At 49.7% G+C, this 14,772-nt stretch overlaps 1 protein-coding gene across 1 annotated transcript in view; it reads left to right on the top strand.

Moving 5' to 3' along the window:
* The first annotated feature begins 6,475 nt into the window (after window positions 1-6,475).
* Window positions 6,476-14,772, top strand: part of slit3 (slit homolog 3 (Drosophila)) — a 108,795-nt gene continuing 100,498 nt past the window's right edge. Inside the window, exons 1-2 of the mRNA XM_023794981.2 lie at window positions 6,476-7,461; window positions 13,848-13,919. Coding sequence (XP_023650749.2) covers window positions 7,280-7,461; window positions 13,848-13,919 — 254 coding nt within the window. The 5' untranslated portion in view covers window positions 6,476-7,279. The remainder of the gene's footprint in view (window positions 7,462-13,847; window positions 13,920-14,772) is intronic.

Here is a 14,772-nt window from a genome sequence, read left to right as displayed (position 1 = left end):
GTGGAAATGCTAATGACTGCAGGGGAAGGATCTGGCTTTCATGAGCAGCATGATCTCTATCCCCTCACCTGGCCCATTTCCTGGGCTCACTTTGGACCCGGATAAGTATTGGGGGAGCGGGGGAGGGCTAATAATAACCCAGCCTTTGTTGCCAGGCCAAATCATTAATGAGTGGCACATCCTGGAAGGATTTCCAACCCTGTCAGACACAGACATTCATTTGGAAGCTGAAGACATCCTTTGTAGGATCTAGACATAAATGGACTCCATTCTGGCTGAGAGTCAGAAACACGTTTAATTAGTCCCTTGCTGTGTCACCCAGAACTTCCCATGGTTACAGAAGACAATGATCAAGCATAAGCACCCATCTCAGTTGGAGAAGTAAAGTATATTACCTTAGCAAACTTACAGTCAAGGACTGGCCTACACCGACTCTCCCTGGTTCTGGAGGCCCCAAGCTGACTTACACTTGATCTCAGCCTCAACGAGGCGATGGACCTCCCTCCCCACCAGCTGGGGATCTTAGGGAAGGGTCTCAGGTCCAATGTCACCTCACAGCAGTCCAAGAAAAGGCGAAGAATTCTTTATGTGCAATAAATCACTTAAACTGTCATTGGTACTCTAGACCCTGGGGGGTGTCTGGCAGTCAGGCACCCCCCACACGCCGACTAGGCAGGGGGTAAGAACCGCCAATTGTGAAGGTAATTCTTTTCGACAAGTCTAAAGCAGTCAGAACACATTGGACACATTGCGCCCACACCAGTGTCCACCACCGTTGTCAGCCCATCAGATTCTTGCACGGGGGGCTCCTGTTCTAGCGTGGTCTGTGTGTGCCGTTCTGGTTCTACTTGCACATCGTGGAACTTTCTGGAACCTATGGGTCCTGTCACACCCGCCCCACTGTCTGGCAATGAATTGGAATTGAAACTTTATTTAGATTCCGTCCTCCCCTACCAAACAACAGACCAAGTGTGTGACTGGAACCAGGGTCTTCATGAAAGTTCTGGAACATTCTGGACCCTTCCCCTACCAGACCGCACTTATTGATACACTGCAAACATAACTGCAGAGGCTTGTTACACCTATCCAGGGGCTCTGCCACCTTCATGCTCCTTCACTTCCTACTTCCTATCAGCACAAAAGCATGCTTTTTATTCCTGCCATCTTCCAGAACATTATGAGCCTCCAGCACAACAGCTACAAAAGTCTCTCCTCGGTAAATAAGTGCTCAGTGTCTCTCTGCACTGCAGCGTGGTCCCCAAACTTTTAGTCGGTCCCATCTCCATTCACAGAAAAGCTAATACTGCTTTGCCAAGCCTGCTTAATTAAACTGCTGGGCCAGGCTTTAGAGCATGTTGTTTGTTCAGTGCCCTCTGGGCCCAAGGCCCTTTGAATGAAACCCGTGAAGAGCGTGAAGAGGTAGCAAAGGACCTCTTAGTCTTTTGGCTGGCCTTGGTTTGAGTCCTTATGAAAAGGAGAATAGAGTGGAGTTCAGGCAGCCGAAAGGACAGGTCGGGGTCCTGGGACGAGCACTGTGCAGGGGCCCGAGTGGCACTCAACTCAACGGCAACATGCCACGGAGATATCTGGACCACATCCAACGTGAAACAGGGCTTCAATAGCACGATTCCGAAGGCTGCAGCCTGCAAGGCAAGGCTAGCCTGCTCACTTGGGCATCCAAATGAATTAAGTGTGAAAATAAAAGCCCGTTCAGCTGCACCACCTGTAGAGGTCTGAGATAAACGCTCAGGCGTGTTGAGGCTGACACATGACAGAGGAGTGACTCAAAGGCTAGCGTGTATCACTCTTGACCGAGCGCTGATCTCACAGGTTAGCGTTGATTACAGATTATCGCCGAACCGTAAATGAGTGCAGACTCGCTGAGCAGTCCCAAGCCTGGGAGCGATTAGCAGCAGCCTTGCTCGCCACATATACTTGTCTGTGGGTCTTGAAATTCGATTTCTATTAGGGCTGCATTTCAGCCTCTTTGATAGCGGACCTCAAGATAGATACTGCTGAGGAGCCTTTGAAGTCCCCCTCCCCCAGGCAGGACCTCTCACACCTCTGATTAAGGGTCTCCTTCCACATTTAATGACCTCCCTTACTGTTCCCCCATTCCATCAACAAACTGCTTTCAAGGTTTCAGCAGAAAACACTGCCCAAAGAGGATGGCAGCAAAGATTCAGAAAGGGTAATATTCTGTTTGAACCAGAAAATGTGGTAAAGGTCCATTTCAGTCAGAAAGGAGGGTAGGGGACCAGAAGGGAGAAGTAGGGTCCATTTCAGCATACGGTTGTCGAGCAAATTGGATCATCCATCATCCAGTTTTACAGGAAGAAATCCTGCCGGCAGAGTAAGGGTTAGAGGTGCATGTGGAACTATTTAAAGCCTAATCCTGTTCCAGGCACAGAGAGCGGAAGAGCCCTGGCTCACACCAGCACCGCTTCAGCCCTCGCCGGCCGCCGTCACGCATCCACATGAGAGGCCCACTAATTGTGAACTTCCCAAAGCAGCGAGGCTCGACTTCCTGGGATTTGCTGTTATTTCTGCGGCTCCTCTCATCCGGCATCGGTCTCGCTGCTCAGCCCGCATGTCACAGAAGGGAACAAGGGATCCTGGGTGGCAGAGGAGAGTACGTGTACAAGGCGATCCACATGTGCGACTGCGGATTCCATGCTGTTACCATGCTAACATTCCGCTAACATCATGCTAATGCTGTGCTAACATCATGCTAACACTATGCTAACATGGTCAGGGGAGGCAAGGTCAAAGGTGAAAAGTCAGTGCCATGAGTGCAGCAGCTGGATGTGGCACTGAGCAATGATAGCCGGAGTTTGCCGGCGTCCCACACTTGAAGGAGAAGATCTGTGGCAACATCTGGTCTTCCATTTGAATGTCTTCCCAATTCATGCCTTTTCTTGTGTTTGTTCCACACAACGAGGGATAGCACGAGTCAGAAAGACTTGGTTTCCCTGCCTGGCTGCTCCAGCCCTGTAGGGGCGGGTGGTATTGGCAGCAGAGGCCTTTAGCGGGGATAGCAAGCCAAGTCTCACCCTCGCACTGCCCTGTCACCTCTGGGCTGTAAGGCGTTTCTTTATGAGTCAATGTGGTTATGATTAGCACCACTACTCTGACACCGACGGCGTGAGATCACAGCTCCACCGGGGCACATGGCACCAGCGTAGCTCCATGTACCCCAGCTCACTCGATGCATACCCACCACTGCGGATCACTGCGAGGTAAACAGTGGTGCCAGGCACTTGAACAATATCCCTGACTGATATCCCTGAGAAATATCCTAAACTGGTATCACTGATAGATAATCCAGAATACCTGTTACAAATATTCCCGATAGATATACCTGACAGATATCCCTGATTGATATACCTTACTGATATCCCTGATAGATATCCTGAATGAAATCCCTTACTGATATCCCAAATACATATCCTGGACTGATATTCTTTATAAGTGTGATGCAACTTTGTTTCCCAGAAAATCCTTAGCTACTGTTGAACCCTGACTAAAATCCCTATCTGATATCCTTCAACAATATCCTACACTGGTATCACTGATAGATAATCCAGAATATCTATTACAAATATTCCTGATAGATATACCTGACAGATATCCATGATAGATATCCTTGACTGATATTCCTTACAAGTAGCTGCGTGTGATGCAACTTTGTTTCCCAGTTCCCAAATCACTTTACCATGTTTGACAAAAATAAGGAAGACAGGCATTTTGGACCAAGAACACAGGCCACGGAAACACACGGGAGAACCGTGTGGCGCCGGAGGAGTTCTGCTGGCTCTTCTGAGCTGCTCTCCTGCATTGGTGGGGGAGCCTAAGAGGCAGGAAGGCGGGTGGGCAAATGGACGTAACCGGTGGAAAGTCTGCATGCGAGTCTCTGTTAAAGTGCTCCGCGGAGGTTCGACTGCTGCGTCCGACGGCACGCCGGCCAAACTCTGCCACTCGCTGCCCGACTCCCGCTGCCAAGTTTCCCCAGATCCCATCCACCAGGTCCCAGGAGTCCTTGGGCTAAGTGCGTTTTACATGAACCAGAGAGGCCAGTTTAACACCCCTTCTGTGGGCAGCTCACTCCCAGCCTCACCCACATGAGCCACAAGGCCCTTTCACACACACTCATCTACTTCGCACACACACTGAATGCATTCACGTGTATACATAATTCTCTCTCTCTCTCTCTCTCTCGCACACACACACATATACACAATGTTTTACACTGGCTCTCATTTTAATGCAACATATAATTAAATGCACCTGCATATGTAACTCCATACCAATAAAACTTAAAAGTTTTTTTTCATTTAAAAAAAAAAAAGCTAACTAAAAACTGCATGTATTCGTTCACACACACACACATACACACACAATAGCATGCATCTGCTCACACGCACACTATTGCATGCACACACATTCTCTCATGCACAACACACGCTCCCATGTGCATGCAAACACTTTTATTCACATAAACATACACACACATTCTCTCATGCACACACTTCCTGTCCAACAGCTCGCTGCGTGGCTTGGCCATGCAACCTGCCAGGAGTGGATCTGCTTGGACCGTCCAGAACACACAGTCGTCCATGCTGACTCTCTGCAGCACCTCCAGCACGGCCGGAGAGAGGAGAACATACGCGATCCACCCTCTTCCCCAGCATATTGCATCATTTGTATGACGCCATCAGCGTGGATCTTTAACACTCGACATGCATTGCCAACCCCCCACATTCTGACTACATGTTCACAATGGCGGGGGGTCGGGAGGGGGTCCTCCTGACCTCACAGCCCATCAAGGGGGCCCAGGTTTGCTCAGGGGTCACCTTTATCACCCAGGGCTGTGTAAGGGAAGCCCAAACTGGACCCGGCCTCAGGTTCTGCACTGGAATAGACTCCTTCCACGTGCTGCCTCTTCCTCTGCTGTCATCTGTTTCCTGTCTTCCCTTGTCTCTTCACACTCACGGGGCTTTTTAAGTGTGGAAAATCGGGACTTCTGCCATTCCTTCTGACTTCATCTCGCCACTTCGCATGGTGGTTCATTCCCACCTGTTTTTATGCTGTGGAGTGTGACGCCTCAGATGTTCCGCTGGTGACGAGCAGCTACCAGGATGTCCGCTGGAACACGCGTGACTCTCTCACATGCAAAAACACACTTTGTATTTCACTGTTTGCCCCTGGTCTAACAGGGTGCCACACAAAAAATACACCAGTGGGGCATGCTGGTTAAGCGCAATAGCTGTGTGGTGGAATTCCAACCATATGTGAAAGGTAAAAGATAAAATCTGTTTTTAATTTAAACACAAAATTGAGTATTCAGTCTCTCCAATCACTACTTCTTCCTCAAAAGCAGGAAAATGAAAGAATATTCACTCTGGTTGTTTGATAAAGTTTTATACTTTTTATTCAGTGGTAATATAAATACAGTCTAATCTCTTTTTTTGTTTTAATGTTTCAGGCGCCTCAGGGTAGGAGATCTCCCTTTCCGTCTTTCTGCTGTGTTGGACAGACCTACACCATCCCTTCATGCTCAGTCCAACTTGTGTGGTGCAGGAACCGGGCTGTTCTGAGCCACTGCACAAGCGAGCATCTACTGTATAGGGTCAATGTCCACCAAATTCATATTGACCTGCACAGCGAATCACAGATTTTTATGGGAAAATTCGAGACATCCCGCTATATATGGACCAAAAAGCTCTCCGACCAGTGCCGTGACGTGATATCAAGGTTATGGGCTTCGCTGTCTCCCGTTACGGGCTCATTCAAGGCGTTTAATCTGTCGTGGAACGTATTAATCGAAACGTCCGAGGCTGATGAAGCCATAACGCCTACAGAGGGCGCCGCAGCCGAGGGAGAGGCAGGCGAAGACCGTACGGAAAATGCGTTTAATGGCCAACATCGTATTAAATACACGCTGATTCACTTAAAAATCAGTGTCACGTGCTCCTGATAAGACTGTGAGGATTCAAAACTTGCAACCAGTTTAATATTAAAGTTTGCTCGGGTTAATGGCAACCTGCACTGAGATTCAAAGTTGAAGTGTTGGAAAATGCATACCTTACTCTGTAATGTGTGTTGGACTGGGTCTGATTTAATTAATAAACTGTAAACCCGAAGCATAAAAATATTAAATGTATGAATACCAGGAGAAGGTTGCTCTGAGGAAATTCAACACGCATAACAAACCGATTTCGCCCCCCACATTTGTGAAGATGCAGTATTTGTACGTTGTACTTCAAAGGGGATTATTAAGTGTTCAGTCTATTCTGTACTCGCGATTTAACAACCAAAATAAATTATATAATCTGCCTCACGATCGGCATACAAGATTAAAAAATCTAAAATCAGACATGAAGACGATCACCTAGACGGAATGGAGCGTTCACATTGCAGTCATACTGTCGATCGGTTCCTCAACTCGTTAAAATGGTTGTTTTTTAAATAAAAGTGAAAAGGCTTGCGTGCGTCAAAGTGATGAACATGACCGAGTGTTTGCATTCCGTTTGCATTAATCCGAGTTTCGTGCTTCCTTCGCTCAACCTTATTTTGCGGAGAAATACCCCGCTGCTCGGGCTCCCACATCCAGCAACGTCTGCCCCCTAAAACCCAGTGACATCAGCGGGCAGGAACCAGTAGGAAACTGGGCCAGAGGAGATGGGGGCTGGAAACTAGGTGCGCGGTCCCGTCCGAGGCTGGGCTTCAAAATACTTATCAATGGGAGCGGAGAGGTGCCACTGCAATTAGGATTTTATACGGGAGGTCCGCAAAGAGATGCGCTCTTTGGTAACACCGGGGAATATTTTTCTTTTGATTTCTCCTTTTTGCCTTTTTTAACTTTCAAAATGAACTTTACCCAGAAGTTTGAAAACTAGCGAAGAAAAGGCGCATTATTCGGGTAACTGGTTGCCCGTATTTATAATCATTTTGACAGAAGCTTTTTAACATTTCATAACTTTTGAACCTTCTCTTGCTCCGTTTTCTCTCTTTTTTCCACAGTCTCTCAGTTTCAATGGTGCTGAAGCAACAGATCACCAGTGGAAATTATCGTCAGTTTTCAGAGTTCTATCAGAAGTTGCTCAGCTGCAATAAGCTAATTTGACTCATTCATGCGCATCAATTAGGTGGCGTCCAGTTTTCACCTATCAGCGGGAATTAAGGGACTTTACAAGGTCACCGACCACCGTCGGATTTTTTTGTATTTTGATTTGCGAGACGTTTCTTTGTTAAAGTTTCCCTTCGGCGGACGGGCGGGATGATGCTGCCGGACGCGCAGGCTGCACGCTGGCCGGCGATGCTTGCGTGCGGGCTGCTGCTGCTCGGCATCGCCGTGGACGGATGCCCGCACAAGTGCAGCTGCTCGGGTCCCCATGTGCAGTGCCAGACTCAGGGCTTTAGGAGCGTACCCAAGGGGATCTCCAGGAGCGCCGAGAGGCTGTGAGTACCGCCGGGTGTCTGATGAATTTATAAGGCACATCACTTGTGAACGCTGCCTCCTTTCGGCATGTATTTAACGCAGGGACCTCCAAACATAAATATATACTAAATAAATGTAAATACGCATTACTTACATGTCTCAATAACCCTGCTCGGAAACGAATGTAATGTCGGCGGTGAGTTTTACCTGCCTGACACCTGTTTTCACCTTGGGCAGTTGAACCCCTCTTACCAAATAAATGAAAAGGTATAAGTAAGGAAATCTCTGCTTCAGATGCGGTGCCCTGAAGAGCGGCACTTAGAGCCCGCTCCCTAAATTAAGGGCGCCGCTTTCAGCATTTTCGCTGGCACTTTGGGTTGACGCTCGTCATTCGCACGGTAAAAATAGAGCCGATGTCCTCGTATTATCAAACTTTAATCTCTAACTGCATGAGCGTTACGATCATGGCATCCGCTAACATCCACAGCATCGTTTTAAATCCACCAGCTATAACAAATTAGGGACATATGAGAACAAACTTAAATTACGTTGTTCAAGCTGAAATACATGTTTTTGACAGTTTGTTTTGTATATCGTTTTAAAGTGCTGATTGCGTATCAGAGACGGCGGTGCTACTTCTATGGGGAACTGAATGTTTGGACTACAAGTTATGGTTCTGATGAGAAGAGATGAAATCCTCTTTAAATGAGTATATTTCCCCACAGACAGCTGATGAAAGGTGGGGGGTATTTGGCAGGCAGAGGCTCACAGAGCCTGTCCAGCACTGAGACAGGCATGCTGGATTAATGGTGGCGTTTCCAAGTGAAACTTGATTTGTGCGACTGCAAAGATCTGGGGGAAGCTGTGCTGGACTGGAGGTCCGGCTGAAAGTCGGCACGGGGTGCCAGCAGCCAGATTAGCCTGGAACGGTCTGCGGGTCCGTCTGTCAAGCCTGGGCGCTTAAAAAGGCAGCCCCTGTGGCCTTGATGAGGGACCCGATGAAGCATGCAGCCTTGATTAATCGTCTCGTGGCACTTGTGTGTACCTTGGTGCACATGGAGGGAGAACCACAAGCTTGTTTTGGAGAGAGCGGGTTGGGGGTGCCGAGGGAGAGGTTGTGGTGCCACTGTGGTTGGGTTCTGCTAAGAGGCCTGTCCATATTAACATAGAGCCTAAACACCCCTAGGCTGATGACCAGATATAACCTTACCATAGGTTCCCAACGCGGAAGCCTTTTCTTTGGAAGCAGCGAAATGTCACCTTGGGCCCCCATGGTAACTGAGTCGGGGGGGGGGGGTCCCTCTCAGTAGATTTCATCTTTTATAACTTAAGACATACCTTTCATTCTGGGCCCCCAGTAGTCTAGGCCCTGGGGAAAAATACATGTCCCCCCCGCCACCCGCTGACAGGGCTGTTCCTTTAGGCAAGGGCCCGCTAAACCTCACAGACCCTGTATAACGTGGGCGTCGCATCATGATGTGCTTTTCTAGCTAAATAAGGACATCAGAAGCCGACCGGAGGAAGGCCCCCTGCTTCTCCTGACCTACTCAGAAGTTTCTTCCCTCCGCCCCTCGCATGTGTGGTTGGACCTTTTCACGTCGCCGTGAACATGAGGAATGCGGTGGGGCGGGGGCGTGGCCAGCTGGGCGTTGGCTCCCCCTGCGTCGCCCCGGGTCACTGAGCGCCGTGGTCGGCCACGGCTGGTCAGCCCGGTAGCCCGCTCGCGTGGGACGGCCCAGGCCCGGCCACCGGCCGCTCAGGGCGTGAGCCATGATGTAGGCGGCCAAACCAGTGGTGTTTACCCAGAGGACACCATGGACTGTTAATGTATGGACACACACTCGCACACACGCAGGCTGGGTGGCCTCTCTCTAAAGTCAACGTTGCAACACCACTTTCCCCATAAACGTATATTTACTGAGTATTAAGAACACATGACCAGTTATGGCAGACATGATGGCCGCCTCTTCAAGGGCCTCTTGGACCCGCTAAGTGTGTGTATAATGCAGAGCAGTCAGTAACCCAGAAAATTCTTTCTTTTCTCTCACACATGAGGGCACGCTCTAAATCTCCCCCCCCCCCCCCCCCACACCCCCAGCTGAAGGTCCTCCTCAGCCCACTTTAGGAACAATGCAGGACATTGAGGCTTGCCAGCACGCGGTTTTACCCCCAGACCTCCTTTCCTGGCTCTTATCAGAGCTCCCCCGGGGAGACGGGACCACGGGGGGACCCATTCCTCCCTGTCGTGGTCCAGCGGCGATGCGGTTACGGCGCCGACTCTGACCGCCGCGGCGTGCGTGATGAGACACACAAGCTAGTAGGCGAGGGGCTTCAAGCTGGGGGCCGCCAGGTAGCTGTGGGTCAGGTGGCCCCATGCAGTCAGACAAGAGCCCTCCTTGCAGGGGACATGTCGGATGGACGCCTAGGGCGGTTCCCGTCTCTTTGTGAGAAACCCTCCTTGGGAAACATGTCGAGGTGCCCAGTCACAAGCCGCTACATCAAAGGCCGCCTTGTGGGAGTGGAGTCCAGGAGTCCAGATGCTCTTAAAATTCAAGAGTCCTCCAAGAATGACACAGAGCTGCGCACAGCACTGTCCCGGGTTCGACAAGGTTTCTTCTGGCATTTGCGGAGGCAGTACCTCTCTAACTACTACTCTCTAGTGGGACCAATCCTGCCAGGATTTTCCTGAGTGGTTATAATAGCTCATATTCCCAAATAAACTGTATGGTCCTCTGATGTTGGGTCTCTTCACCAGTAACCTGGTAAACAGACCATTAACCTGGTAAGCAGACAAGTAAGCTGGTAACGAGCTACCCAGCTGCCGGCGATTCATCGGAATATCGAGGGGAATGTGAAGTCTATATGGAAGCTTGTTTTCCCACCGAAACGCGCTGCTTTCTTGGCTAGAGGAGTGCATCCTGCGGGGGCCCGGAGCTGCTGTAGGCTGAGCATAGCCGGGGGCAGGCCTTGTGCCTCTGTTAAAAAGTCGCATTTTTATGTGGGATTTTTAGGTTTGCCACTGCTTTGTTAACCTTGAGGTTTCTCAGCATCAGGTGGGAGGGGCCATGGTGCATCTTGGCACATCTTGGGGGTGCCATGCTCGCTCACCGTACAGTCAGCTCTCCGCGTGTCTTAGCCACCTCCTCGGAAAGAGTGCCCCCCGCAGCTTGAAGAAGCACACTGCAGCACCACCGGGACAGTTTTTAAATGATCGCATCTCTGAATTTATCATTGATGCTTTGTGTCTCCCAGCATGCTTTGCCACTGGTGTTCTAAGGGCCCATCTGAGTAGTTATTGCTGAAGTAGGTTAATGGACGGCCTACACAGCAGGAGGCAGATGCCCATCAGTACAGCGATCACCCAGGGGGCCTGACAGACATTAAGATATTTGGGGTGGCCTGTCATGTCTTTCGGGATTTAATTAGATGCATAAGGCTGACGGGAGGAGAGGGGAACTGGCTGGAAGCCTGAGAGGTTCATCATGGACGTGAAACCTCAGGCTAACAGAACCACAACCTAAAGGCGCTAAAAATGTATAGTTGCTGGGTCTCCTGTCAGGGCTGGAGTGTGGGGCTTGGTCGATATCATGTGTATGAAGTATGGGGGATTCCTGGAGTTCAGTTAAACGTGTCTTTGGGTTCACGGGAATTTGTTCTTGTAAGGATCGTGGTCGGAGTGCGGCTGCGTCGTATACTTCTGCGTGTAGGACACGGGACTGCTGTTTCCGGGAGGTTCTGACCGTTGTTAGGTGAAGCCAGATGTCAGGAGAGCTGTGTGATTCATTTATCAGGAGAAACTCGAGGAAAAACCGGGAGATTTTGGCTGTTTCAACGGAGGGAAAGCCAAAGCAAACTGTCCTCTGGCCTCGCCCGCAAGAGGTGGGAAACACGGCCAGTGAGCGTGACGCGGAGAAGGCCTGCCTCGCATATCGTAACCCTAAGGAACATGGAGCTGAACAATGGCAGCCATAACGTACAGCAACAATGTGAGCTGTGCAACTTTTGGGGGAGGAGGTGCGGGTTCACATCCCAGGGGGTCATCGCTGCTCTACCCTGAAGCTAAATGCTTTACGTTTAATAGCTCCACTTTAATTGTTTCCAGGACCTGTAGGCTGTAAAATGTAAACAGTGAGAATGCAGCACCAAGCTTGAAGCAGCCAGCCTTTACAGCTCCAGGCCGGGCCAGGCCTGCTTTGCGGCCCGCTCCCACGAACCACTGTAGCATCCCAGAGGAGTGAAGGGCATTCCTGGTGATCTTTTATTTCTCTGGCATATGGCCTGCTAGTAAAGACGGCCATTTTTTGTGGGCAGGGAAATGGATTCAGACCCTGCTATCCTATTGGACGCTGCCCCTGCGTGGCTCTACATTGTGAAGCGGTCCACCCAACACCCTCAACAAACGGGTTAGCCTCAGGAGCGGGCAGCGAGCCACAGCACCAAGCATTTAAACTCGAAAGCTGACCCTCGTAAATGGCAAACACTGAGCTTGTCGCACTCAGGCGTTAATGGCTTTCTACGCCGTTGCTCTGACGGGCTGAATGGGCCGTCGTCCGCCTGCCCGCCAGTGTTAGGTTTATGCGGCTGCAGTTCCCTTATCGGCGAAGCGCGTTAACCGCGTTATCACAGAGGTCTGCCGTATCTCCGCTCGGAATGACTCCCTACCCAGCATGCCGTGCAGAAGGTGCGCTGTCACGCGGCGATAACATCACGCCGCGGGTCTGATTCCTCTAGCCTGCGGGGCGTGAGGGGAGCGTTTCCGAAATGTCTCCGAACCTCCCCCCCGAAGTGCCCCCATGCTGCGCTCAAAGAGGGTTTGATAATGTTCAGCGTTTACAGGAAGGGAAAAGGGGCCTCGCAGCACGTGGAGAGTCTGGTCGCAGAAAACAAACACCTTTACACCTTTATACCGTTTTCATAAATGTTTTCACCTCTGAACGGATTCCTGCTTGCCCTCCTTTCGGTCTTTTCATTTTATCCCTCTCCCTGCCTCTTCCCCTCTCTGGTTCTGCCTTTGAAGTGGCCCTCTGGGGGGCTTTGGTGGGGGCTTGGGCGGGTGGTAAGTTAATAAGCTGCACTAGTTTGTTTAGCGGTTTAAAGAACCACTCGCCTGGCTGGACCCCATGCTGCTCTGTGATTGGCCAGAGGGCAGTCAGCCTGGCTAAGTGATATCCGGTGCTCTTGGCACCTGCGGTGTGGACCGCAAGCTTATCCCCCCCACCCCCGGCAAACAAACCCAGGGGCTGCTGGGATACTCCTGGCTCATGAATTGTGCTGGGCCAGCCGTGTGGGCCCCTATACCAGACAGGGCGTCCCGTTCGGGTTCCCGGCTGCTTGAGTGTGTGTTGTTCTGCAGAGGTCTCATGGGAAAATGCCTCCAAAGGGGTGATGTTTCTGGAAAATGAAGCCAGGTCCTCTGTGTGTCCACCACATACAAAGCGGATAGTCTGTGTGTGTGCGTTTGTAATTATTACATTGTGAGGACCTGATTTCCCCACAACGTGATAAAAACCTGTAACTTTTTACATTGTGGAGACATTTTTTTAGTACCCATATGGACAACCTCAACTGCATCCTCAATCGAATGCAATAAAAAAAGACTTTTGGCATTTTTATTTTGTTGGGTTACTTATGGTTAAGGTTATGGCTGGGTAGGTTCATCATAGTTGGGCTGAAGGATATGGCCATAGAAATGAATGGAGAGTCCCCATAAAGATATGAATATGTGGACTGTGTGTGTGTGTAACAACGAGAGAGAGTTTGACTGAGTGGGATGTGCGTGCTTTTCTTACCTTGTGGGAACATTTCTGATAGTAATGTCCCTACAAAAATGGCTAATGCTGTAAACCAGGAAATGTCCCCATGAGGTAAATGTCTCTGTTTAATATACGGTAGTCAGAATAAAAAAAAAAAAATCCAAAAATGTTAATTTATCAGCTTTCATATAATTTGTGCTTGAGGGTTAGAGTCATTAATTACATACAGAAAAATGAGTCAATAGGAAAACAAAGAAGGGTACGTGTGGGGAGGGGGGCTGAAAAAGAGAGAAACCTATAGAAAGGGACAGGAGGGAGGGAACAAGAGAGAAGCAGCCCCCCCGCCCAGCTCGGCCTAGAATATGGCTTCCATTAGAGGCGTCCAAGGTGCCCCTCTCTAATGCCGGAGGAGCCTTTTGAAATACAATATGCTTTTAAATCAGATTTATAAATGTTTATGCACGTTATGAGAAACACACACTAAGCATGGACACTGTCAGGAGAAGAGCCTGCATGCATGTGTGTCTCTGTCTGTGTGTGTGTGTGATGTCACCCTGCTCCCTGTGAGCTGTACCTGCATTTCATATACGTCTTTAAACAACAAAATTGTGTTTACAAGTCAGCTACTGACGCCATGCTGTCCTCTGTTCCAGGGACCTGGACAGGAATAACATTACCCGGATTACCAAAGTGGACTTCTCCGGCATGAAAAACCTGCGTGTTCTGTAAGTTCACCTCCCGCTGAGTTGCACATCCTCCTTCAGGGGGTCGGCTACCGCTGTTGCATGTGTGGCCTGTTTCCCAGGAGACAGAGCCAGATGCACCTCTGGGAGCCGTAGTCACTGGCAGGACCCCTGTACCCGCTGCCATCTCCTCTGGGTGAATGAGTGTGGAGTGGTTAACAATGGGCCCCTTTGGTCTTTGGGGGTTCAAGGGATAGAGACAAAGGTAGCCAAAAGGCATAAGTTGTTCTCATTCTTGTCTGTCTCGCTGTAGACTACCCATGACATTGGCCTTTTTTTGCATTTGCCATGGGCAGGGACGCAACAGTTTAGTAAGAGATCCAGATTTTAGATTGGGATTCCAGACAGCTGCAACAATAAGGGTTAGGATTAGATCAAGATTTCAGATAGCCCCAGCTATAAGGGTAAGATCGAGCCTCAGCTGTTACACTTAAGGTAAGATCATGATTCTGAGCAGCCTTGACTATTGTGGTTAGGGTTAGATCATGATTCCAGACAGTGTCAACTTTACAGTTAGAGTAAGATTGTGATTCCGGACAGTCTCGACTGTTAAGGTTAGGGTTAGATTGTCATTCCGGACAGTCTCGACTGTTAAGGTTAGGGTTAGATTGTCATTCCGGACAGTCTCGACTGTTAAGGTTAGGGTTAGGTTGTGATTCTGGACAGCCCCGACTGTTAAGGTTAGGGTTAGATTGTCATTCCGGACAGTCTCGACTGTTAAGGTTAGGGTTAGATTGTCATTCCGGACAGTCTCGACTGTTAAGGTTAGGGTTAGATTGTCATTCCGGACAGTCTCGACTGTTAAGGTTAGGGTTAGATTGTCATTCCGGACAGT

This window comes from Paramormyrops kingsleyae, chromosome 10 (assembly GCF_048594095.1).
Source record: "Paramormyrops kingsleyae isolate MSU_618 chromosome 10, PKINGS_0.4, whole genome shotgun sequence".
Lineage (NCBI taxonomy): Eukaryota > Metazoa > Chordata > Actinopteri > Osteoglossiformes > Mormyridae > Paramormyrops > Paramormyrops kingsleyae.
The sequence above is the reverse complement of the archived record's forward strand: the minus strand, read 5'-3'. Positions and strand labels throughout refer to the sequence as shown.